The sequence below is a fragment of the Melanerpes formicivorus genome, unplaced genomic scaffold (assembly GCF_026170545.1).
Source record: "Melanerpes formicivorus ecotype bairdi unplaced genomic scaffold, bMelFor1.0.p_v2 SCAF_14, whole genome shotgun sequence".
Lineage (NCBI taxonomy): Eukaryota > Metazoa > Chordata > Aves > Piciformes > Picidae > Melanerpes > Melanerpes formicivorus.
The window spans coordinates 1,932,983-1,958,262 of NW_027142366.1; the positions used below are offsets into that span (position 1 = coordinate 1,932,983).

General features: G+C 63.8%; 2 protein-coding genes across 5 annotated transcripts; one reads left to right on the forward strand and one right to left on the reverse strand.

Moving 5' to 3' along the window:
* The first annotated feature begins 29 nt into the window (after positions 1–29).
* On the forward strand, positions 30–9,893 carry FLII (FLII actin remodeling protein). Its single transcript, XM_068146552.1, has 30 exons — positions 30–154; positions 703–813; positions 1,971–2,042; positions 2,182–2,262; positions 2,769–2,854; positions 3,022–3,183; positions 3,288–3,391; positions 3,471–3,646; positions 3,733–3,890; positions 4,014–4,098; positions 4,335–4,482; positions 4,604–4,737; positions 4,853–5,065; positions 5,147–5,326; positions 5,403–5,485; positions 5,565–5,639; positions 5,867–5,950; positions 6,024–6,195; positions 6,279–6,383; positions 6,587–6,778; positions 6,902–7,090; positions 7,186–7,325; positions 7,445–7,670; positions 7,825–7,979; positions 8,097–8,157; positions 8,250–8,378; positions 8,473–8,579; positions 8,847–8,952; positions 9,051–9,116; positions 9,287–9,893. Exons 1-30 carry the CDS (start codon positions 92–94, stop codon positions 9,419–9,421), a joined length of 3,798 nt encoding a protein of 1,265 aa, XP_068002653.1. The 5' UTR covers positions 30–91; the 3' UTR covers positions 9,422–9,893.
* Positions 9,894–10,038: 145 nt separating this feature from the next.
* Positions 10,039–24,118, reverse strand: LLGL1 (LLGL scribble cell polarity complex component 1). Of its 4 annotated transcripts, none has more exons than XM_068146556.1 (23): positions 23,935–24,118; positions 21,090–21,187; positions 18,986–19,067; positions 18,770–18,885; positions 18,201–18,359; positions 17,962–18,124; positions 17,734–17,869; positions 17,582–17,636; positions 17,325–17,482; positions 16,464–16,681; positions 16,285–16,352; positions 15,815–15,968; positions 15,311–15,415; positions 14,455–14,747; positions 14,220–14,373; positions 13,792–13,945; positions 13,411–13,694; positions 12,812–13,076; positions 12,593–12,707; positions 12,398–12,486; positions 11,639–11,762; positions 11,458–11,537; positions 10,039–11,224 (listed from the first exon to the last, which is right to left on the reverse strand). In XM_068146556.1, exons 1-22 carry the CDS (start codon positions 24,013–24,015, stop codon positions 11,459–11,461), a joined length of 3,150 nt encoding a protein of 1,049 aa, XP_068002657.1. In that variant the 5' UTR covers positions 24,016–24,118; the 3' UTR covers positions 10,039–11,224; position 11,458. The 4 variants fall into 4 exon arrangements, with proteins under 4 accessions (XP_068002657.1, XP_068002655.1, XP_068002656.1 ...); XM_068146554.1 differs by having other exon boundaries at positions 18,755–18,885; XM_068146555.1 differs by having other exon boundaries at positions 12,398–12,489; positions 23,935–24,117.
* Between the last annotated feature and the right edge of the window lie 1,162 nt (positions 24,119–25,280).

Below are 25,280 nucleotides of genomic sequence, written 5' to 3' on the forward strand. Positions count from 1 at the left end.
CTTGGAGGGGCGAAGGGGCGTGGCCAGGCCGGGCGGGGCTCCGCCGGGTCCCTCTGCCCGGTCTCTCCGCCCTTCCGCCGCCTGCGCCGCCATGGCGGCCACCGGGGTCCTGCCCTTCGTCCGCGGCGTCGATCTCAGCGGCAACGACTTCAAGGTGCGGGGAAGAGGGAAACGGGGGGTACCGGGGAATGAGGGGACAGCCTGGCTCCAGGTCCTGAGCGATGGGCGAGTCCCGGCCCAGCCCCCGCAGGGCCCTGTCAGGCCCGGTCTGGTCCCGGGGGCTACGTGCTGTCACCCCTCCGGTCCTGCTCCTTGGTCCCTGATCTCACAGGTACTGTAGGGCCTGGGGATCCCTGAGGCCCCCAGCCCATGAGGCTGCAGCTGTTGGTCAGCTCCCGCTCCCCTAGGACTGGGTGATCCCAGCCCCACAGATCCCGGCTCCATAAACCTGAGCAATCCTGCCCTCGCACCTCCTACCCCAGGACTGGGACATTCAGACCCCCCCCAGAGGACTGGGCCACCTCGGCCCTCCAGCACCCATTCCCGTAGGACTGGCTGTTCCCAGCCCCCTCAGGTCCCAGTCTCTTAGGCCTGGGCACTTCCAAGGCTTCCCTCAACCTCACAGCAGTAGTCAGACTGAGTAGCCCAGATCCTCACCCCGCAGGGCTGGAGGTTTTCTCACCCTCCCCTTCCTGCTGGCAGGGTGGCTACTTCCCCGAGCACGTGAAGGCAATGACCAGCCTGCGCTGGCTGAAGCTGAACCGCACGGGACTCTGCTACCTGCCTGAGGAGCTTGCTGCCCTCCAGAAGCTGGTGAGTGGCTCATTTGGGGCAGGGAACGGGGCTCAAACGGCTCCTACTGGGGCTGCAGGGTCAGATTAGGGCCCTCTGAGCCTCTACTGAGAGCTTGGTGCCTGCCAGCCCTGTGGCTCATCAGTGGATGCTCTGGTGCCTAATAATAGGGCTGAGCTAGAAGCTGCGGTTGGAGCTGGATGCAGGAGCTGTTAGAGTGGGGTTGAGACAAGCTTGTACTCAGTTTCACCTTGTTTTCCTAGAAAACCAGACCAAACCCTTTGCTTACATCCTCTGCCCTTTAACAGAAAGGATGTGTGAAGGCTTAGCAGAGGGAGGGTTAAGGTTTGGGGTTTTTTTCTTCCTCCTCCTTTGCTAAAAGATCCAAAGAGCAGGAGCTGGCTGCTGCCTGGCTTTGGGTTTTGGGTGGCTTGAGTTTTGTGCATGTCTAGCTCCTTGGTGGAGTCTTTGTCTGCCCTTTGCTTTGGTGGTGTCCTGCAGCATGTTCTGGACATTGTTAAATGGCTGCCAGGCAAACACAACACTTCCAACGCTGCCAGAAGTCTTTGTCACTGGGTGTGCCCTGCTCAGCAGCAGGGAAACCCTCTCTGCTTCTTGGAGCTGTGCTCCCACCAGTCCTACCAGCTGCTCCTGAGCCCTGGCTAGACTGAAAAGCTGGCATCTTGCCCACAGTCTGCCAGTTCCTCACTTTCCTGAGCAGGTAGCAGCCGGGTGGTGATGCCCAGAGGAAGACAACATTTCCCCTGGGCTCTCCTCCAACCCTGCCAGTCCCAACAGGCCTGCCTGTTCCCAGGTCACCCCGTGAAGCATTCCTGAGGCTGAGGGGCTGTTTGCTCAAGAGCTCTATGGGACTGCCACAAGTCAGCTCAGGAGCAGTCCACAGCACCCCAAACCCTGCAGCAGGGCTGGGGGGGCCTCACCCTGCACTCAGTGGTGCAGGGGCAGTATGGACACTCTGGTACCAGCCAAGCAGTTTGAGCCTGGCAGTGTTCCAACAGCCTTGTGTGGCTGAGGGCTGAGCTCACCCCATGCCTCCACAAGCTCACAACTCTCCTGGAATCAAGGAGCCCTCAGATAGTTGTGGGGGGTCTGGCCTCTACCCCACAAAGCCCTGGGCCCTCTCTGCTTACTGGGGCCTGTCTGGGAATTCCCTGCAGGAACACCTCTCTGTGAGCCACAACAACCTCACCACACTCCATGGAGAGCTCTCTGGCCTGCCCTGCCTCCGGGTAAGTGTCCCCCTCATACATCCCACCTGCATCAGGGTTTGGTGTCCCCAGGGCACCTCTGAGCCAGGGCCTGGCCACGCTGGTGGGCTCAGAGGCACTGGGGGGTGGCTGCAGTTGTGCTTCTCTCTGCCCTTGCAAGGCAATCGTGGCTCGTGCAAACTGCCTGAAGAACTCAGGAGTCCCTGATGACATCTTCCAGCTGGATGACCTCTCAGTGCTGGTAGGTGAAGAGTCTTCTCTAAGCCAGCACAGACTCCTGGGTCCTGCTCCTGTGCCTTGGTGGTCCCTCATGCCCCATAGGTGGTGTGGTGGGGCTGAGGAGTGTCCAGGGGAAAGGTGCAGGCAGTAGTTTTGGGTGCCCAGGCCATAACTGGATTTCCTGCAGCAACAGAGTGCATTAAGAAGAGTGTGGCCAGCAGGTCAAGGGAAGTTCTCTTCCCCCTCTACTCTGCCCTAGTGAGGCAACATCTGGGGTACTGGGTCCAGTTGTGGGCTCACCAGTTCAGGAGAGACAGGGAACTGGTCCCAGCTGAGGGGCCTGGAGCGTCTCTGTGGGAAGGAAAAGCTGGGGCTGTTTAGCCTGTGGAAGAGCAGCCTGAGGCTGCAGGGCAAGGAGATAGAGCCAGACTCTTTTCAGTGGTGCCCAGTATGCCCCAGAGATGCCCCTCAGTGCTTGCTGGATGTGGGGCAGGGGTGATGCTTGCTTTGCTCTCCTGTTTGCCCCAGGACCTGAGCTACAACCAGCTCACAGAGTGTCCTCGGGAACTGGAGAATGCCAAGAACATGCTGGTCCTCAACCTTGGCCACAACAGGTGGGTCCAGGCCAGGGCAGCCATCTCCCATCTAGCCTTGGCCACCTCCATCCATCACCCCCCTTCATTCCCCCTTCATTCCCGGTCCTGCTCTCTGCCCCCCTTCGAGGAACACCTGGGGCTGGTGCAGGTCCCAGGCAGCCCTGAAGATCTCCATATCCCTGCAGCATTGAGACCATCCCAAACCAGCTCTTCATCAACCTGACAGACCTGCTGTACCTCGACCTGAGCAACAACAAGCTGGAGAGCCTCCCTCCCCAGCTGAGGCGCCTGGTCCACCTGCAGACCCTCATCCTCAACAACAACCCCCTCCTGCATGCTCAGCTCCGGTAAGGTCCCATTGCCAGGCTGGATCCCACAGTGCCAGGACCTGGCCAGGCACCTGATCCACTCCCAAGATGACCTCTGCCCGGTGGTTCTTGGTGGTCCACAGGCAGCTCCCAGCCATGACGGCCTTGCAGACCCTCCACCTGAGGAACACCCAGCGCACGCAGAGCAACCTGCCCACCAGCCTTGAGGGCCTGGTGAACCTGGCAGGTAGGACCAGGGCAGCCAGCCCCACGGGGAGCCCTGCTGTGGGTCCTGTTGGTGGCCTCACCTCGCTCTCTGCCCCCAGACGTGGACCTGTCCTGCAACGACCTCAGTCGCGTCCCCGAGTGCCTGTACACCCTGGGCAGCCTGCGGCGCCTCAACCTCAGCAGCAACCAGATCACAGAGCTGTCCCTCTGCATCGACCAGTGGGGCCAGCTGGAGACCCTCAACCTGTCCCGCAACCAGCTCACCTCCTTGCCTGTGCGTCCCCCTCCCTTCTTGCTGTCCCTGCCCCTCCCTCCCTGCTCCTGGGCTCTCCCTCACCCCAGTATCTCCTCCTTCCCCAGTCAGCCATCTGCAAGCTGACCAAGCTGAAGAAGATGTACCTGAACTCCAACAAGCTCGACTTCGACGGGATCCCCTCAGGCATCGGCAAGCTTGTGAACCTTGAGGAGTTCATGGCGGCCAACAACAACCTGGAGCTCATCCCTGAGAGTCTCTGCAGGTAGGGGACAGCCAACAGCCAGGTCTGTTGCGTCCTCATAAGGGGACATGGGGACTGTGTGGTGATGTCTCTGAAGGACATGCCCCTGGCCTGGCCTGCCACCGGTGTGCCCATGTCCCACAGGTGCTCCAAGCTGAGGAAGCTGGTGCTGAACAAGAACCGCCTGGTGACTCTGCCAGAGGCCATCCACTTCCTGACAGAGGTGGAGGTGAGAGCCTAACACCATCTCTGCCTTGGGATCCCGGGGCTGTAGGGTGGGATGAGGACAGAGGGGTTTGGAGTGAACTCTGGCGCACAGTTCATCCCTGGCAGGTGGTAGACTTGAGGCTCCCTCCATATCTCCTCACCTCATCGGAGCCCAGGCTGCTCCAGCGGTCCCCTTTCCCATCCTGTATCCTCTGTGCTCCTTCAGAGCAGTGAGGTCTCCCTTCTGCTCCTTGGCAGGTGCTGGATGTGCGTGAGAACCCCAACCTGGTGATGCCCCCGAAGCCGGTGGACCGGACGTCGGAGTGGTACAACATCGACTTCTCCCTGCAGAACCAGCTCCGCCTGGCCGGAGCGTCCCCGGCCACCGTCGCGGCTGCAGCTGCAGGTGGACAGGCTGGGACAGCCCCCGCCTTGGGGAGCAGTCTGGGAGAGGCTGGGAAATGAGATGTGCCCCACACAAGGCATGGGTGTCCTGGCTGTCCCTCACCCTGTCCCTGTGTCCCCAGGGAGCAGCACCAAGGACCCCCTGGCCCGCAAGATGCGGCTCCGGCGGCGCAAGGACTCCGCTCAGGACGACCAGGCCAAGCAGGTGCTGAAGGGGATGTCAGACGTGGCTCAGGAGAAGAACAAGAAGATCGAGGTAGAGTCTGGGGTGGGAGAGGGGCCCAGACAGCGCTGCAGTGCCCTTGTTCCACCGTGGCTGGTGGCAAAGACCCAGTTGCCCCCAGCTCAGTGATTCGTCCCCACCCCCGCAGGAGAGCGGGGAGGCAAAGGCACCAGACCTGAAGACACGGCGCTGGGACCAGGGCCTGGAGAAGCCACAGTTGGACTACTCAGAGTTCTTCAGCGAGGACGTGGGGCAGCTGCCTGGCCTCTGCATCTGGCAGATCGAGAACTTCGTGCCCACAATGGTGGATGAGGCTTTCCACGGCAAGTTCTACGAGGCCGACTGCTACATCGTGCTGAAGGTACCCGGGGAGGAGCCAGGCTCTGCCTTGTCCCCAGAGCAGGCCTGCGACCCTCCCCTCTCACACCCTGTGCTTCCCCAGACTTTCCTGGATGAGAATGGTTCCCTCAGCTGGGAGATCTACTACTGGATCGGGCAGGAGGCCACGCTGGACAAGAAGGCCTGCTCCGCCATCCACGCCGTCAACCTCCGCAACTACCTGGGGGCCGAGTGCCGCTGCATCCGGGAGGAGATGGGGGACGAGAGCGATGAGTTCCTTCAGGTAAGGCCAACCCCTGCCCCCCGCCGCCCAGTCCCCAGCCCTGCCTTTCCCACCCTCACCTCCTCCCTGCCCTCAGGTTTTCGACAATGACATCTCCTACATCGAGGGTGGCACAGCCAGTGGCTTCTTCACGGTGGAGGACACGCAGTACGTCACCAGGTACTGCTGGGGCCGGGGGCGAGGGGCGTGCGTGGGGCAGCGGATGCCCCATGTCCCACCACGGCCACCTCGCCCCCAGGCTGTACCGTGTCTATGGGAAGAAGAACGTCAAGCTGGAGCCAGTGGCACTGAAGGGGGCATCGCTGGACCCACGGTGAGCAGCCAAAGGACAAAGGGGCTGTGTGAGGGGACAAGGTGCTGGCAAGATCCACCCAAGACATCACAGCTTCAGCTTTGTGGTGCAAATTGGCCACACCGCCACCGTCCTACAAGGATGTGGGTCCAAGCCGCACTTGGCAGCTCCACCAGGGCCTCCAGGGTAGGGAGGATGTTCAGCACACCCTGCTCTCCTGACTCTCTTCTCACCTCTGCACCTACCAGGTTTGTCTTCCTCCTGGACCACGGCCTCAACCTCTTTGTGTGGCGTGGGAGCCAGGCCACGCTGAGCAGCACCACCAAAGCCAGGTAGGGCTGGTTGAGGAGGGGATGTGGGGGCCTGTGAGGAGCCCATCTGCCACCTCACCCTCTCCTGCTGCAGGCTCTTCGCCGAGAAGATCAACAAGAACGAGCGGAAGGGCAAGGCGGAGATCACGCTGCTCACCCAGGGCCAGGAGACCCCTGACTTCTGGGAGGTGCTGGGGGGGCAGCCCGAGTCGATCCAACCCTGCGTCCCTGACAACTTCCAGCCCCACAAGCCCAAGCTGTACAAGGTGGGGAGATGCCATCCATAGGGCTATAGATGGGTCAGGGCCTTGCAGCACCCTTCTCACCCACATCCCTGTCCTCTCCACAGGTTGGCTTAGGCCTGGGCTACCTGGAGCTGCCCCAGATCAACTACAAGCTCTCAGTGGAGCACAAGAAGAGGCTGAAGGCTGATCTGATGCCAGAGATGCGCCTGGTAGGATGGGGCGGGGAGGTTCTCCCAGTCTGACCAGCGAGACTGGTTTCGTGCCCCCTCTGCCTCCAGCTGTGCCCTGGGGGAGGCAGGTTCGGCCAGCGGGGCTGGGTGGGGGATGTGTTGCTTTTCCTGGCTGTCTTTTGGGATCAGGCTGTTTGCCAGCTGGGAAAGCCTGACTTCCTTTGCCCTGGGGGGGTCCTCAGCTGCAGAGCCTGCTGGACACCAAGAGCGTCTACATCCTGGACTGCTGGTCCGATGTCTTCATCTGGATCGGGAGGAAGTCTCCGCGGCTGGTGCGGGCGGCGGCGCTGAAGCTGAGCCAGGAGCTGTGCACCATGCTGCACCGGCCCAAGCACGCCATGGTCACCAGGAACCTGGAGGGCACCGAGTGCCAGGTAGGGCAGCCCACGCGCGGGGGCCTGCAGGGACGGAGGCGCAAGCGCAGCCCCGCGGCATGGGGCGCTGGGTGCCAGGGAGGGAGCCGTGGCCCTGGGCGCTGTAGCTGCTCCGCTCTGCAGGTGTTCAAGTCCAAGTTCAAGAACTGGGACGACGTCCTGCGCGTGGATTACACCCGCAACGCCGAGACCGTGCTGCAGGAGGGCGGCCTCGCCGGCAAGGTCCGCAAGGACGCCGAGAAGAAGGACCAGATGAAGGCTGACCTCACGGCGCTCTTCCTGCCCCGCCAGCCCCCCATGCCCCTGAGTGAGGTAGGACTGTCCTGTGGGCCCCTCAAGCCCGTGGGATGGGTGCTGCTGGAGGAGCTGGCAGGCTGCTGGCTGACACGGCATGTTGGGGGTCCCAGGCGGAGCAGCTGATGGAGGAGTGGAACGAGGACCTGGACGGCATGGAGGGCTTCGTGCTGGAGGGCAAGAAATTCGCTCGCCTGCCCGAGGAGGAGTTTGGCCACTTCCACACCCACGACTGCTATGTCTTCCTCTGCAGGTGACACCTGGCTTGTCCCCTCTCTGGGGCTGCTGCACACCCCCCCTCATCCTACTATCTCCCTGCCCAGATCTCCAGCCTGCCCTACCCCTCACATCACCTCCTGTTCCCATCCTCAGGTACTGGGTGCCAGTGGAGTATGAGGAGGAAGATGAGAAGAAAAAGAAGAGCGAAGGCAAAGGGGAAGAGGAAGCTGAGGAAGAGGAGGAGGAGAAGCAGCCCGAGGAAGACTTCCAGTGCATTGTCTACTTCTGGCAGGGCCGGGAGGCCTCCAACATGGGCTGGCTCACCTTCACCTTCAGCCTCCAGAAGAAGTTTGAGAGTCTCTTCCCTGGCAAGCTGGAGGTGACCCTGCTGTGTGCTCCTGGGGGTGGTACAGGGGTCCCCTGGCTTGGACTCACTGCTCCCCAGGCTGAGGGCAGGGGATAGCAGCAGAGGGAGCTGGCAGAGGGTTGTGTTTTGGGGGTTCCAGTGATCCTGCTGACACCTCCCCGGGCAGGTCGTGCGCATGACGCAGCAGCAGGAGAACCCCAAGTTCCTCTCGCACTTCAAGAGGAGGTTTGTCATCCACCGAGGCAAGCGGAAGGACAGGGCCAGCCCACCCCAGCCCAGCCTCTACCACATCCGCACCAACGGGGGTGCCCTCTGCACCAGGTCAGCTCTGCAGGGGGCTGCTCGGGGCCAGGCAGCACCCATGGGTGCCGGGCTCCTGCTGGGATACACCTCCATGGGCACTGCTGCCTGACTGTGCCTCCTGGGCTTCATTTCTAGGTGCATCCAGATCAACACTGATGCTGGGCTGCTCAACTCAGAGTTTTGCTTCATCCTCAAGGTACTGCTGATGGCTGAGCATCCTCAGGGGTTGCCCAGCCACTTGCCTTCCCCTCCCTGCTTGGGCAGCTCTGAGTCTCTGTGCTCCCCCAGGTGCCCTTTGAGAGCACAGACAACCAGGGCATCGTCTACACCTGGGTGGGTCGGGCTGCTGACCCCGATGAGGCCAAGCTGGCTGAGGACATCATGAACCACATGTTTGATGACTCCTACAGCAAGCAGGTGAGCAGAGCAGGGCTCAACAGCAGCTTACCTGGGTGGCAGCAAGCTCCAAGGCAGGGAACAGCCACACTCAGCGCTGCCTCTGCTCTCACAGGTGATCAACGAGGGAGAAGAACCTGAGAACTTCTTCTGGGTGGGTATTGGGAGCCAAAAGCCTTACGATGAGGACGCTGAATACATGAAGCACTCCCGGCTCTTCAGGTGGGTCCAGCAGGTGCTGTGCTCTCTGTGCTGGGCCCCTTCCTCCTGCAGTACCCTGGCCCATGCTGGCCTTCACTGGGGGCTCAGTCCTCCCCAACTGGCCAAGGCACAGCTGCCCATGACAGGCAAAGCTCCTTTCCCACCTCTGTCCATCCCTGGGCTTGAACTGGCTGAGTCAGCTGCTCCATCGTGCCCCTTCCTTTTGCACAGGCTGAGTTCTAACAAACTCAGCTCTTTGATGTGGTCCCCTTCTGGCTGTCCCCACAGGTGCTCCAACGAGAAGGGCTATTTCTCTGTGTCTGAGAAGTGCTCTGATTTCTGCCAGGATGACCTGGCTGATGATGACATCATGCTGCTGGACAACGGGCGGGAGGTGGGTCTGAGCCTGGCTCCATGAGGCTGCTTTCCTGGATCCAAGGACAGCAGAGCAGGGACCAGATCTCTCAGTGACTCCCTGTGTCCTTCCTGCAGGTCTACATGTGGGTGGGCACCCAGACCAGCCAGGTGGAGATAAAGCTGAGCCTCAAGGCGTGCCAGGTAGGGTCTCCCTCCTGCGTGCTGCGGGGGCGGGCATGATTCAGCTTCAGCTGCCTTTGGGGCTCTGTGAGTGGTGGTGCAGAGCAAGCAGGAGCCCCCTCAGGGTTGGGAACATCAAACCCTGGAGGTGGGCGAGGGTTGGGGACCCCCACGGCTGTGTTGTGCCCCAGGTCTACATCCAGCACATGCGCTCCAAGGACCCCAGCCGGCCCCGCAAGCTGCGGCTGGTGCGCAAAGGCAACGAGCCCTGGCCCTTCACCCGCTGCTTCCACGCCTGGAGCGTCTTCCGCAAGCCGCCTGCCTAAGCTGGGCACCCCCAGGGGCCCCCAGAGCTTCAGCCACAGCCTCACCACGGCTGGACCCAACCCCCCCCAGCCCCCTGCACTGCCACACAGGCCTGCTCCCAGCCATGGCCCCGAGGAGCTGCTTCTCCCCAAGCTGCGAGCACTGGGCCTGCCCCTCGGGCTCCCCTTCTCCCACCACAGGGCCCAGCTCTGCCCCTTCCCTTCCTGGGGGGTCATAGCGGGTAGTGTGGGCCCCTGTTACACCCAGCTTGGGGATGCTGCTGCCCCAGAGCAGCGCTGAGCTGCCCCTGCAAGTGGTGGGCAGGGTTGTTTCCCAGTTTGGGATGCTTTGCTGAAGAGCAGTGGGGGGGAAGCAAGGCAGGGAGGGGTTAGGGGCCTTACAGCCAGCCCTGCTGTCCTGGGCAGGGGATGGAGCCCCAGTGGGGGCCACCCCACAGTATCATATCAATAAAGGCTGCACTTCTCACTCCGAGGCTGTGCCAGGCTCTGACTGTGGCCATCTTGCTCCTGTGTTCCCACACCCCCTGACCCTGCAGCTCCCAGGGCAAGGGTGGCCTTGGCACCCCCCCAGCCTCAGCTCCACCGCCCGGGCTCCCCAGAGACCCACAGCCTGGGCAGCTGATATTAAATGCTTTATTTTCAATATTAAAAACCAGTATTTTTAATAACTAAACAATGCTAAAGTCATCTTACCAAAAAAAACAAACAAACAAACAAAAAAGGATGAAGTGTGGAGGGGGGGAGGGGAGAGGTTGTTCTACCAGGGACACTACAGCCCCAGCCTCGGCAGGCAGCGATGGGGCCTGCCCACCCCCCCACAGCCACACATGTACCGCAGAAGAGCCCGGGGTGAGGGGTCCAAAATGGCCCCAGAGCCCCAAAGGAGAGGGGCAGGTGGCAGGCTGAGCCCTGGAGCCACACAGAAGGGGACAGAGCCAGCATTACCACAGTCCCCTGCAAGGATGAGGCTGGGCTGGGGAGCCCGGGGGTGGGAATTTGGCACAGTGAGATCCCCAGGGTGGGGCAGGAGGGGCCTGGGGCAGCCCTGTCTGCTCCCTCCCCACAGCACCAGCATGGACCAGGGGGCAGGAGCTGGTGTCCCACACCATCAGCAGCGTGATCCCAACCCAAACACACCCATGGCAGGAATTAAGTGTCAGAAAGGAGCAGCAGGCACCAAGCCCAACCTGGAGAATAGCCCTTGGAGAAGTCACTAAGAGAAAAAGGCCACCTGTGACCCCTCCCCATATCCCTCAAGCCCTCTAGTGCCCACTTGGGAGCCGGGGGGGTCCATGCTGGGCTCCCCGGGGAAGGGGACAGTCCCTGTGTGGCAGCCAGAGTCTCCTGGCGGGCTGGGGAGGGGGCTGTAAACTGCAGGGGCCGGGAATGTAAACACAGACCAAGGGACAAGGGGGGGGCTGTTCCCGGGGGTCCCGGCCCCCCACCTCCCCAAGGGACCAAAACCAGGGTGGGGACAAGGAGGGTCCACAAGCCCCCTCCCTCCCCACGGAGCTGGGGAGCAGCAGCATCCCCCGGGCAGGGCGCTCTGGGGAAGTGACACTTGACCGTGTGTAAAAAAGGACAATTATCTTCCCCGGGAAGAGTTTGTGCATCGTGGCCGCCCCGGCGCGGGGCCGGCGCGGGGCGCGGGGCGCGGGGCAGGGCTCGGGGGCGCCGGAGCCGGGGCGCGGATGTTAGCGGAGAGGCGAATCTACGTTAGGCAGGGAGGGGCGCGGGGGGTCCAGTCGAGTCGCGCGTCCCGGGAATCCGAGCACTGAGATGGGCCGAGGAGGCTGCCACTGCCTGGGGGCGACACAGCACCCTGAGAAGGGGACCCAGAGGGCACCCCAGGACACGCCGTTCCCACCCCCATCCTCCTGGCGAGGGAGGCGATCCCCACCGGGGGGATGCCGGCTTGCACTGGGGTCCCGGCTCCAAAGCCCACGGCAAAAGCCAAGGTCTGCAGCTGGAGCCACATCCCCACCCTGAAGTGGGGCACTTGTCCTCCTGCCCACCCTGGGGACCACCCCACTCACCTCACTTGATGAGGATCCCTGCGGGCCGAGCCTCATCCTCGCTGGTGTTCCTCAGGTTCCTCTCCGCTTCCTCTGAGGACCTGGGGCAGAGCAGGGTGAGAGGCAGCCTGTGGCACCAGCGCTGGTGACCGTGCTGGCAGTGGCCACGGGCACTGGTTACACCGCTCCCCTCTCTACTCACGCCAAGAAATCCTTCACTTCCTCCACAGTGATGTCCCCGGTGGTGTCCAGCGGGTTCTCCAGGCTGCTGTTGGGAGAGTCGACAGGGCCAGGCGAGAAGGCAGCCAGGTGCTCCTCCGGGGACCCTGGGGAGTCACAGGCACAGGAGAGCTGGGTTGCAGCCATGGCTTGGGTCCAGCCCTGCAGCAGGGCCTACAGGGCTACAGTGCACATCACAGGATCTCAGGATGTTAGGGGATGGAAGGGACCTCCAGGGACCATCAAGTCCAACCCCCCTGCCACAGCAGGACCACAGAATCCAGCACAGGTCACACAGGAACATGTCCAGGTGGGTTTGGAGTCTCCAGAGAAGAAGACTCCACAACCTCTCTGGGCAGCCTGCTCCAGGGCTCTGTGACCCTCACAGTGGAGAAGTTCCTCCTCATGTTGAGGTGGAACCTCCTGTGCTGGCGTTTATATCCATTGCCCCTTGGCCTATCAATGGGTGCAACAAAGAGCCTGTCCCCTCTCTCTTCACCCCCAGCCTTCAGGTATTGATAGATACTGATCAGATGCCTTCTCAGTCTTCTCCAGACTAAACAGCCCCAGGGCTCTCAGCCTCTCCTCACAGGGCAGTGCTCCAGTGCCTTCAGCATCCTTGTAGCCCTCCCTTGGACTCTCTCCAGCACATCCTTGTTCCTCTTGAACTGGGGAGCCCAAAACTGGGCACCCACATATTCCAGGGTGTGGAATACATGGTGGGGCCGGGGTGGGTACTCACGGTCACTGTCGCTGGGGGAGCAACGGTCCTCGGGGCTGCGCGGGACATGGGTGCCGTTCGCCTGCGGCAGCTTCGGTGTCACCGTGGAGCTGCTGCAGCAAGGAAACGCAGGGAGAAGTTGTATTGCCAGAGCTGGTGCCACAGGGTGCTGGTGCAGGGGTGGTGGCACAGCAAAGCCCCCACACCACGTCCCACCTGAGGCAGGAGGTGTCCTGCAGCCGGGTGACATCCAGCCGGCACAGCGGCTCCGTCACGTTCCTGGCGCTCAGCGAGAAGCGCTCGAACTCGGACGGGGAGATTAGGTAGAAACCTAGAGAGGGAGGACAACAAAGAGCCTCAGAGACACACCGTGGGGCTGCAGCCATGTCCCATCTACCAGGGACATCAGCCACAGCACAGGGCCGGTGCCCTCACCCTGGCCATGCTTGGTGAAGACGCAGGAGGCAATGCCACTGATGTCCTCCTTGCGGATGCAGCCATAGTGGACCTGTGGCCGCAGGCCAGGCACGGTGAAGATGTGGATGTCACCCAGGTTGGTGAGACAGGCCAGGCAGTTCTCCAGCCTCTCCTCAGAGCTGGCACTGGCCAAGCTCACCAGGGCCACCTTCCGCACCCGGCAGCCCTCGTGCGCCGTCAGCTTGAACTTGGTCTTGGCACTCACTTTGGGCAGCGTGAAGACCTGAGGGGGTAAGAGGAGCCAGATGGGCTTGTGGGGCTCTGGGGGACATCCGAGCAGCCTCCTGCCACAGAAGCCCTTCCTCTTGGAGCCACCCTGGGGGTACAGCACAGGCATTTCCCAGGACCTCCCTGATCACCTCCAACCCCATCCCTGTGCACAGAGCGATGAAGATGCCCAGAGAGAACGTGGGACATGTCGTGGGACATGCTTCAGGTGAGCCTGCTTTAGCAAGGGGCTCGGACCAAACAACCCCCAGGGGTCTCTTCCAACGCCCACCATCCTGTGGGTGGTGGGCAGCATTCCCACTGCAGCAGGACCATGACCCCACCCTCACCTTGAACTGCTCCTCAGAGGAGATGAGCATGGAGTGGCTGCCCTGCATGTCAGGGGCCTTGGCCAGGTCCCGCGAGACCTCGTAGGGCTCGGGCAGGGGGTTGCCCCGGCCGTCCAGCACGGCGATGGCCACCACCGGCGCCCGGTGCATCAGCTGGATCTCCTTGCCCAGCACGGCCTCCACCGCCCGCTCCGAAAACTTCTCCTGCGAGGGCACCTCCAGCGCGTAGGCAAACACCGAGCCGGAGTTGGTCCCCGCCCACATGGTGGGGCCGTGGTGGGCAGCTGCAGGGATGGCAGCAGTGTCAGAGCCCCCTCCCCACGGCGTGGCAGCAGCCAGGGCCCCGCTCGGGAGCTCTGCCCAGCCCGGGGGCGGTCTCACCGTCTCGCAGGAAGGTGTCAGCGAAGTAGAGGCACCGCACCACCCCCGAGAGCGAGTCGTCGGCCGAGCGGGGCTCGATCCGCCGCTGCACAGGAGTCATCTCCACCTCGGGGGGCCCTGCCTGCTCCGCCAGCTGCGCGTTGGCCTCCTGCACCTGGGGAGGGGCACGCAGGGGTCAGCCCCTGCCCGCTGGGCATGAGGAGCCCCCACACTCTGGACATTGGGAAAAAATTTTCCCCAGCATGAGTGGTCAGGCACCGGAGTGTGCTGCCCTGGATGTGTTTAAAGGTGGTTTGGATGTGCTGAGTGGGGATATGGGGTAAGCCTTGCAGAGTAGGGTTCTGGGTTGGACTTGGTGCTCCTGAGGGTCTTTCCCAACCTGAATGTTTCTGTGATTCTGTGATGGTGGTCCCCTGCTCCTTGCCCACCTTGCTGGAGGGGCTGCTGGTGCTGAGCCTCTTCTTGCCTGACACCCGGCTCTTGCGGATGCGGCGGAAGGACTGCCGCAGGGACTTCTTGAGGGACTTCACGCGGGACAGAGGCCCCTCCATGGCCAGCGAGTCATTGGGGTGCAGCGTACACCTGTGGGCACCGATGGCACTCAGTGCCCAGACCCCCACCATGTCAGTCCTGGGGGGGCCCTGGCCCTGATCCTCCCCGTACCTGGCCAGCACAGGGTTGCGCCGGTAATAGTCGAAGAGCCCAAAGCCATGGCTGGTGCCGAAGGCCACGAGGTTCCACTCGGAATGCAGGGTGACAGCGGTGACGGCGGCAGGGGGCACGCACTGCACCAGCACGCTGGGCTGGAAGCCAGGGGGAAAGAGCAGGGGCCCGTTCCTGGGGGCCAGGCGGTCATGCCCCTTCCAGGTGAAGCCCTCACGGTCCTGCAGCAGGTCCACCGTGGCCACGCTGACTGCGTGCTCTGACTTCTCGTCACTCAGCTCCATCACCAGCACCTGCAGGGGACAAGCAGGGACCGCGGAGGACACAGAATCACAGAACTGTTTTGTTTGGAAGAGAGCTTTTGAGATCACAAAGTCCAGAAGTTAACCCCTCAGTGCCAGGTCACCATTAAACCAAGTCCCTCAGCACCACGTCCTCACAGCTTTTAAACCCCACTGGGGATAAGGGCTCCAGCGCTGCCCTGGGCAGCCTGTTCCAGGCCTTGGCAACCCTTTTGGGGAAGAAATTGTTCCTCATGTCCAACCTAAACCTCCTCTGGTGCAACTTGAGGCTGTTTCCTCTAGTCATTTGGGGGCAGAGACCAACCCCCACCTGGCTCCAAGCTCCTTTCAAACAGCTGTAGAGTGAGAAGGCCTCCCACGAGCCTCCTCTTCTCCAGACTAAACAACCCCAGGTCCTTCAGCCACCCTGCTGTAAGCTGGGAGCTAAACCCTGCGGGGAGGAGCCCTTCATGAACACTGTCTGCGGGGTCTGTAACCGCTCATGTCGTGTGTCCCCAAGTGAGGAGAGCCCAGAGGTGCCCAGCAGCCACCACTGTACCCCTCTGCCATCCTACCTGCCCCGCCGTGCCAGCCACCACCATCTTGGCTGTGTACTTGCAGAGTGCAATCTTCTGCACGCCCAGGCGTGGGTCGTCGCTGTAGGGATCAAAGCAGCCCACCTGTGGGAGGGATTGAGGGGCCCAGGCACCTTCACACAGCTGTGGGGCAGCCCCCCCCAGAGCTCCCCCACATCCCCGCCCCACCAGCTGGTGGGTACCGGCTGCGGCACACGGGCACCGTGCCCAGGAAACCTCTATCCCCACGCGCCCCCCGGCTCTCCCCCCGCGCCAGGGCAGGCCCCGTGGGATGGGGCGCACGGAACAAGCAGCCCTTGTGTCCCCACAGGACGTCACCCACGGCAGCTGTGCCCCAGGCCGGGGGACACGTTCCCAGGGAGCAGCCGGGACGGCTCCAGCGGCTGCGCCCCGGGCGGCCTTGCCCCCCGCACCCTGCTGCTGGTGGGGGCAGGGGGGCACCGGGGTCTGCAGCCCTGTGCCCCCCAGCCCTGGGGACTTCACCTTGCGGAAAGGTGGCCACTCCTCCTCGCCTGCCTGGTTGAGGCTGTCGTTGTGCTCACAGTCTGTCTGGAAGATGTTGGCTGTGCCCAGCTTGTAGAGGGGCTTCAGGGAGACCCCCGAGGCGTCCCAGAACCGCACTGTGCCGTCCTCGTGCCTGGGGAGGGGGGACAGGGAGGCACTCACAGTGCGAGGCCCTGACATCTGCCTGGCTAACAAGAGCTGCCTGTGTGCTGGCAGCCATCGTGCCAGGATGGAGGGGGCACAAAGAGGGTGACAGTGGGTGACAGACTCCTGCCTGGCCTTCAAGTTGAACAAGAGTGCCTGGACCTCCACACCATCCCTTCCCTTCCCTTCCCTTCCCATCCCATCCCATCCCATCCCTCCACCACAGCAAGGGGCTGGGGGGGGCATGCATGTCCTGGCACATTGTGGGTTTCCCAGGACCCCCTCCCCACTGCCAGGTCACTCACCCTGTTAGGAGAAGCCCCCTCTGCGTAGGCTCCTGAGCCAGGTTCTTCCCTCCATCGATGGGCCAAGCCTGGAGTGAGAGATGAAGAGATGGAGGGAGGGACTGAACAAGCATCACCCCTCTGCCAGCCCATCCCAGGGGGCCTGCAGACCCTCCCTCTCCCCCCTCCCCACCACTCACCGCAGAGGACTGCCGGGGGCTCTGCTGCTCGCCAGCACTGACAATCCTCTCCCAGAGCTTGAGGGGCACGTTGGAGACATGGCAGGAGCAGGTAATGGCAGAGGAGTGGAGTGGTGCCAAGTAGGGGGCAGGGATGGTCGGCCAGCCTGGTGTCTGGAGGTCAATGGCCACCAGCTCTTCCTCCACCAGCACCACGAGGGCACGAGGATTCTCAAAGCCTGGGGAAGGGGAAGATTGTGGAATCACAGAATCAGTTAGGTTGGAAGAGACCTTTCAGGCCATCCAGCCCAGCCATCAACACAGCACTGCCAGGTCACACTAAACCATGGTCCTCAGCACCACATCTATCATGGCTTTGAAACCCCTCCAGGGATGGGGACTCCACCACTGCCCTGGGCAGCCTGGGCCAGGGTTTGAGAGGTCCTCATGTCCAACCTAAACCTTCTGTAATGCAACTTGAAGCTACTTCCTCCTGGCCATCACTTATTACTTGCAGGAAGAGACCAACCCTGACCTGGTTGCAACCTCCTTTCAGGGAGCTGCAGGGAGCCAGAAGGCCTCCCTTGAGCCTCCTTTTCTCCAAGCTGAACAACCCCAGTTCCCAAGAATTGTTCTCCAGCCCCTTTACTTCCCCAGCTTTGCTGTCCTTCACTGGACCCACTCCAGCAGCTCAATGCCCTTCTCAAGAGTGCAGGGACCAGAACTGAACCCAGTTTTCAAGGTGCAGCCTCACCGGTACCGAGCACAGGGGCACCACCACTGCCCTGGGCCCTGCTGGCTGTGCTATTTCCAACAGAGATGGCTGCTGCTAGCAGCAATCCCCCCCCCCCAACTCCCCAGGGCTACCCCAACAGGATGTACCTCCCTGGGTGGCCTCAGGGCTCTGCACAGTGAAGAAGTCAATGACTCGGGAAGTGAAGTCGAGCGTGGCCAGCGCCTGGCCCTGCAGCACGCTGACGCAGTGCCGGTCACCGTAGCTGGCCCGTGGCATCCCTCCACTGAAGATGATGAAGGGGTTTCTGGGAGGGATGAAGCAGCTTTCATCAGACTCTGGACCCCAGAGAGCATCTTCACCCCACCATGCCCACGACCAGCCCAGTTACTGCGGGTGCACATACCCCGACTCGCAGGTCCGCCAGAGGATTTTGCTGATGGCTTTGCAAGGGAATGGACCTGCAATGAAGATACCGACCCCACGGCTGCAGCACCGGCACTGGGATGGGGCAGTCAGCCCCCAACCCTCCCAGCTGTGCTCTCCTGGCCCCCATACCATAGGGGATGGTGGACATGACAGGCTGCTGTGTCTTCTGGCCGGCACTGCTCACTGCCCACACCATGTAGCCGCCGTCGCTGTGGGAGCTGATGATGCTCTTCCCGCTCTGCTCCCAGGCCAGGCTCTCCAGCTGCTGCAGGGGCATGCAGAGGGTTCAACACCTGAGATCTGGGGACACACACACACGAGGCCATGGCCTCGCCAGCCCCCTGCCACCCCCAGTACCTGGTTCCCCAGGAAGAGGTGCTGGACGAGGCGTGTGCTCTGCTCCCAGAGGACCACCAGACCCCGGCTGTACCCAATGAGGAGCCGGCTGCTGTCCTGAGGGTGCTCCTGGATGGACTCCACCGGCCCCAGTGCCTTCCCGCAGCGGTAGTCATCAGGGACGCTGTGAGGGGACACTCAGCGGGGGTCAGGAGGGACTGAGGGTGCTGGGGAGGGGAAGTGGGGCTAGCAGTGCTCACCTCTGCAGGATCTCATCGGGGAAGAGGGTCTTTTCTTCCAGCAGCACCAGGGTAGGCAGGGTGAGGAAATACACCGCCCCGCCCTCGGTGCCCAGGCAGGCCACCGTGCAGGCTGACGTCGGCAAGACCACTGTCACCCGTGTGATGCCAGGGGAGCAGCTGGAGGGGTGAGTAGGGGGCTGTGTCAAACCCAAGCTGGATCTGTGGGAGTGGTACAGAAACCCCATACCTCCCCTGCCCTGATGCTGCATCCCCATCCCTGCTGGACCAGGAGGACAGGGCCAGGGCCAGCCTCACGCCTGACAGCAATTGGAGCCATTAATCACCCTGCCAGCACCTATAAAAAGCCCAAGGCTGTACTCTCCACCCCCCACCTTATCCCCGAGAAGTATCTTGACAAGGAAACCACCAGCACCGAGACGACCTTGGCCATCACCCCGCCTGGAGCAGGGATGGCTGCTCCCACGCACCGTTCCCAGCCGGCAGCGGCATCGCTCCCGGCCGCAGCCCCACAGTGAGGTGAGGCCACTGGGAACCCCTCCCCGGGCAAGTACTTAGAGCTGTCGGACCCTGGGCGTCCCGGGAGGCCAAAGCTGCGGGTCTCCTCCAGGTGGGAGCAGCCATCCTTCTGGCACACCTCCCAGAGGTGCAGCGTGTTGTCGTCCAGCAAGGAGAGGAGCCAGCCCTGGGAAAGCAGGGAGAACAGCAGCAGAGCGGGTGGGTGTGCGGCAGGGCAGTTACCAGCACACGCTCCTTGGCGGGGTGGGGGGCACACACCCACCTACCTGCCCAGGGAGAAAGTGCAGCTGGGTGACAGTGGCCATCTCCTTGTGCAAACCAGTCAGCTCCACACCCGGCGCGCCGTAGCTGGGGAGGGGCCGTCAAAGAAACAACGAGGCGAGGGAAGCCCCCTGCCCCAGACCTCCCCCCCCAGTTCCTCCCAGGTCACAGCTCTGCCAGTAAACATCACTTCAGCTCCATCCCAAGCCAGGGCAGGGCATCTCTGCAGCACCCCGTGCCAGAGGCAGCCTCAGTACCACCATCCTCGGCTGGCATCCACCAAGAAAGCTTCAGCTGGGATGCCCCGGGTCAGGATGCAGCTGACACGTGGCCGAAGCGGGTGTGAGAGGACCAAGCCAGCTCCTGTCCTCTGCCACCTTCCTCTTCCTCAGCCGCAGGGCCAGGGCCACGCAGCGGCGCCGGCAGCCCCGGCAGCAGGGTGGGGTTCGGCATGCGCCGGCACAGCCTCACTCACCCGACTGGTCCTGGCTCCCTCGCCTGCGACGCCGCTCAGCAGGAACCGGGGCAGGGCTCGCGGGGCAGCTCCAGCGCAGCACCCTGCCCCCTGCCCCTGCGTCGCTCCAACATCCCCGGAGCTGGCGAGCTGCTCTGCCCGGTGGGTGTCACCGGTGTGTGGCACTGCTAAGTCCTGGCACACCGCGTGCCAGGGGGTTCCACCAGCCAGCCCCTGTGGTCCTCACCCCCGGTGCCCCCCGGCACAGGGAACCAGCCCAGCGGCTCTGCCCGGACAGACAGGCAGGAGCTGTCTGGCAACGCCGGGCACCACCAAGCCGGCAGAGACAGGGCAAAGCCGGTGAGGCTTTGGGGACATCAGACAAAGGGCATTTGATGGGAGCACACAGGAGGGGGGATGCCACCCACCCTTGCTTGTCCTGGGGCTTTTCCCCACCCAAAACGGTGCCCTAGGCTGAAAGGCAGTTGGGGCAAGTGGCCAGGGAACACTGTTGGCACCGGCTCACTGCAGTGGGGGTCCGAGCCCAGGGAGCACCATCTGCCCCAGGGGATGTCCCAGACAGTGGCAGCCCCTTGATGCCAGGCTGTCTGCAGCCAGATCTACCCTGCCTGGTCTGGGAGCACCCATGGGTGCCCCCTCTAACCAGTAGCACCAGTCAGGCCAGCTCTGTCTGATGCCTCGCCTGGCATTGGCTTCCCCAGCACTGTGAACCTCCAGAAGCATCTTCTTGGAGGCAACCAGAGTGGGGCTGGCTGCCCCCCACTGCCAGCCCCAAGCTGAGTACCACCCCAAAACCACGCCGACAGAGGACACACAGGGCACCACAGCCCCCCACCACAGCAGCTCGGCGGTGCCGGGGGGGTTTACCCGGGGGTGGGGTGGCCGGAGCCAGCCCCCGTGGCGAGGCAGCCGAGCGGAGCGGCCGGCGACATCGCGGCCGGGCTTGGCAGCGGGGCGGCTTCGGCAGCGAAAAAAACGCCATCTTTGTGCTCGGGAGGCTGCGAGCCACTGGTCTGGGGGAGGGGGAGAGTAGCAGCCCTCCCCCAAACCCCCCCAACCCGACCCCGACCCCAATCCAGGCACAGCCGCCCCCGCGTCCCCCCCGCACGCCCGCTCCGCATTCCTGCGGGGGCCCCCTGAGTGCGGACCGCATCCAGCCCTGGCCGCCCGCCAGCAGCCCTCTGAAGTCTCCCTGCACGCCGCCGGCAACAAAGCCTGGCCGAGCCCCGCGTCGTGGTGTGTGTCCCCCCCATCACGGACCCCCACCCGGGACCGGGCTCGGCGCCCGCCGCAGCCCCCTCAGCCCAGCGCTGGGACGGCCAGGGGCACCTCTGCCCCCCAAACAGGCTGCGATGAACAGGAGCCCCCCCGGGATAACGGAGGTGCCAGTGGGAAGCATTCCCAGGCTGGGATGCCACTAGGGATGGCTCTGTGCTCCCCCAGCATTTTGGGCAAGGCAGTGGTTTCCTCCAGCCACCCCCTCCCAGCCCAGCTGCAGCCCAGCTGGATGGAGGGACAGACAGACAAACATCGGCAGCGCGGCTGGATGGGCCAGCAGCGGCACGGCCACATCTCTTGGTGTCTCCCAGGACGGGGGATCCTTACCTCCTGCCCCTGGTGGGGTAAAAGGATACAGCTTGACGGCTCCTGCCTTGGTGCCGATGGCCATGACGCGCAGGGCAGGGTCGTAGGCCAGGGCGCTGGGCTGGCTGGGGAAGCCATGCTCCACTGTCTGCGTGGGGACAGCCAGGTCAGAGCCAGGGCTCCCCAGCCTCTGAGCACCCCCAAACTCCCCTTTCACCCTCACAGCTCCAATCCTGCACCAGCCTGAGCTTCACCCCAATGATCCAGGACCATGAGGATGCTCAGAGGGTCCCTGAGGGGCTCCTTGGGGAGGGGGAACATCACTCCTCACCCAATTCCCACCTGACACCTCAAACCAGACCAAACCCAGCAGCCACACCAAGGGCTGGATTGGGTCTGAGCTCACACAAGTCACCCCATCACCCACCAGCAATGTGGGGAAGGAAGCCCCTAGCTCCAAACCCCCCTCCCCGTGGTGCAGATGCCCTGGGAAGGGTGAGTGGGGTCCAGCTCACCCCCCCCCACCACATCCCCAGGGGTCCACGGTGCCAGGCAGCAGAACCAGGTGAGCGGGACCCGCCAAAGCCGTCTCCACCGGAGCCGCGTGCCGCCCGCGGGCACCTTCCCAAGGAAGTCCCAGCCGGTACCCACGGCATGCCCAGGCTTGCCAGGTGGGGAGGGGTTACCCGCCTGGCAGCAGGGGGACAGGGGAGGCACCCACCAGCCCAGCCCATGGCAACGGGACCGCAGGGCACCCAGGGGAAGCAGCCCCAGGGGCGGCTCGGCTGAGCGGCGATGGCAGGACCAAACGATCCGGAGGCCGCCGGAGCCAGACTGGCCGGATCCTGACCTGCTCCCTTTGTCTGGGGCAGCTGAGAGGCACGGCAGGGTGGCTTTTCGCACCCGCTGGCACAGCCACCGTCACCCTGTGACACCCACTCCCCTCCGAAGGGCCACCAGCAGCAGTGTGCCAACATCCCCAGCCCATCCAGGGGGTCCCAGCTTGGCTGGGGGGCGAGTCAGTGGATGCTTGTGGGTCCCAGTCCCTGTGGCAGCCCCACACAGGATCGCCCCAAATCCCCCTGGAGACGCACGCTGCAGGATGGTGGCAGGAGCCGGGACAGCAGCAGCGCGGGGGACACCTTGGCGATGCTCTGGGCCAAGGACAGCATCGGCAAAGATTCTCCCAAAAAAGAGCCCTCCCAGCTCCTCTGCACCCCCGGCCCCAGAGGGGGGTCCCCCACGCTCAGCCCTTCCTCCCACCCCGCATCCGGCAGGCTGCGCCGGCCCAGCCAAGGCGCGTTCCCGGCCAAATTACAGCAAATCCCCGGCAGAGCTGGAGCTCGGGAGGAAAAACAACCGCTAATGGGAGGCAGGTGGGCAGCCGGCAGCTCCAGCAGCACCAGCAGCTCCAGCACCCGGGCGGACCCAGCAGGGCTGCTCCCCGTCTCCCCCACCCCCAGGGACACCTCGCTGGGTGCAGACCTCCCAGAGTGCCTGCTCAGGCTGGATTAGACCCTAGGACATCCTCCCAAAACCAAGGGGCTTCGGCTGGGCTGAGCCTCACGCCCCAAGCCAGACCCTCACCCACAGCAGTGAGTCTGGCAGTGACAGGGCGGTGGGGGGACACTGAGTGCTGGATGTGACTTCCCCAGCACCTCCCAGCCTGGCTCTGCCGCGGGGTGATCTGAGGGTCCCACCAGTGAGTCCCCACCGGGAGTTTAGGCAGACACCCAACACTGATGTCACCGAGGACAGAAAAACTCAGCCTAGGCTCAGCTGGGCATTATCCTTTCCCCCAGGACCAGAGCAGGATGGTCCAACATCATGGGGCTCCCGGGATGGGGGTCACCGAGCCCCAGGCAGGCACCCACCGACACAGCCCGTCCTGATGATGTGCCAAGGGAAGAGTCCAGCACCCAAGGGCTGACAGGGTCCCCCCGTGGTCATCTGACAAGTCTGTGGGGGTCCCCACCCTCCACCCCACTCCACATTGGAGGACTAAGCTCTGGGCTTCAGATGCCTCTGATCCCTCAGAGTCAAATCTTTGGGGTGCAAGGGGATCCCCAGCCCCAGGGCTCATCACAGCAGCCCCTTCTGCTGATGTGGGGGGCCCAGCCCCACTATATCCCACCCCTAGAGGAGTTGGAGTTAAGAGCTGAGCCTCCCTTTGGGGAGTGAGGGCTGCTCCGGGGCTGGGGTGGTGGGGAGCCTCAAAACAGCAGTGAGCAAGGCCTGGAGCTCAGGCAGAGGAGGAACCGGGGTGCTCGGGGGACCCCCCCACCCCACGGATAGGGGGAGCGGGGTGTCGTGCGAGCGAGAGGGTCATATCCTACCCCAGGGTGCGGCAAGGGCTGCACTCAGAGGTGAGGGTGTCTACTGCAACCCAGGGGAAGAGAGCAGCCCCCAGCCTGTTCCCCGTGCGCTCGAGGGTCCAGGCGCCCACCCCAGAGGGTGCATCCTCCCCGGGGTGCCCCCACAGCCTGCTCCCGCGGCTCCCGGTGCCTGTTCCCGGGGGTTGCATCCCCTCCGGGGTGTCCCCACAACCTGCTCTCGCGGGTCCCCTGCACCCGGCGGAATCCTGCGATCCCGGCGGTGTTCCCCTCCCCTAGCCCAGCCCTGCGCCGTTCCCCAGGAACCCGGGGAATCCCGGTGCACGGCTCCCCACCGCCCCGGGGGTGCACCCCGGTCCCCGGGGGGGCGGTGTCCCGTGCACCGCTCCCCTCCCCGAAGGCAGCATCTCACTCAGGGGGGATGCCGGAGCCTGCGGTACCGAAGGGCTGCCCGCACCCCGCTCCTGGGGCCGTGCCTGAATCCTTCGGTGACTCCCGGTGAACCCCACCCCCCGCCCTCCGGGGTCCGCCGCCGCGTCCCCATCCCCCGCCCCGGACGCACCTTACTGAAAGCGAAGAGATCATGGCGGAGGCGGTCGCGGTGCGGGTCGGCACCTTGCCGCCGGAACCGAAACTTCATCATGGTGGGGCCGGCGGCGGCGCGGTACCGGGCGGGGCGGGCGGGGCCGGTGATCCCCGCGGCCGGTCCCGGAGCGGGCGGTACCGGTGCCGCTCCCGGGGTGGGCGGGCGGTGCCGGTCCCAGCGGGGGGGGCAGGGCGGGGGGGACACACGATGCCGGTTACGGGTCCCGGTGCGCGCGCCGAGCGCCGAGCGCCGCGCGCCGAGCCCGGGGCAGGCACCGCCGCGGCGGGGCGGGGGCAGAGCCTTGACGGACAACGCTCTCCGCCAATCACCTCACGGCGCGGCGTACGGCGCGGCGCGAGCCCCTCCTCGGAGCTGTACGCAAGCGCGGGCGCGGGGCACGACGGGAGCTGTAGTCCGCCGCGGTCCAGCGCCCTCTGCGGGCTCTTGCGCTGAGCTGCTGGCTGCGATCCTTCGCCTCCTTCGGTCTTGGGTTTCTTCTCCCCCCCCCCCCCCCCCGCCCAGCGTGGCGATCGAGGACGCCACCGCCACCCCCCAGGCCGCTCCTCCTACTCACTGAACCCCTACCCATGGAAGTCAAGGCCTCATCCTGTCCCCTAGGCCCCAGAGCCAGGGAGTGCCTGGATGACAGGGCCTCGAGTGGGCCTCGTGTCAGCAGGGTGCTGAGCAGGGGCGATGCTGAGCGCCCTGCCGGCCCCTGGCGCTGGCACGCAGCTCTCATTTCCGCCCTGGCACAGGGCAGGTCGTGCCCCACGCCCCTGGGAGATGGGTTTGGGGTGAGTCACACCAGGCAGGGCAGGGCTTCCCCTCCCTGCTGACTAACCCTGGCCCCAGGGACATTGGGGTGCACTGGGGTGACACAGCTCCCTGGGGTGGGTGCAAGCAGGGGGCCATGGCCTTTATGACCCCAGACAGGCTCAGAGGGGCACAGAGGGAAGGGGCCTGAGGAAAAGTACAGCCCCAGGGCTTGTCAGAGGGTGATGCAGAGGACAAAGACAGCACCAGGTTGGGCAGGAACTCATTGCTGCTTAGGAGGAAGGGGAAGGCTGCATTCAGCAGGAGCTCACCACCACTGAGGAGGGAGAGGAAGGCCAGATTAGGCAGGAGCTCATCACTGCTGAAGAGGAAAAGGAATGCCCTGTCAGGAACTCATTGCTACTGAGGAAGAAGAGGAAGGCTCCCAGAGCCCATTCAGCTCAGCTCTCCTGCCTCTGGCACTGCACACCCGTTCATCACCATCTCCCTTCTTGCCCTTGCACAGGGCAGGAAAGATGAGGCCAAAGCACAAGGTGTAGCCCTCACTT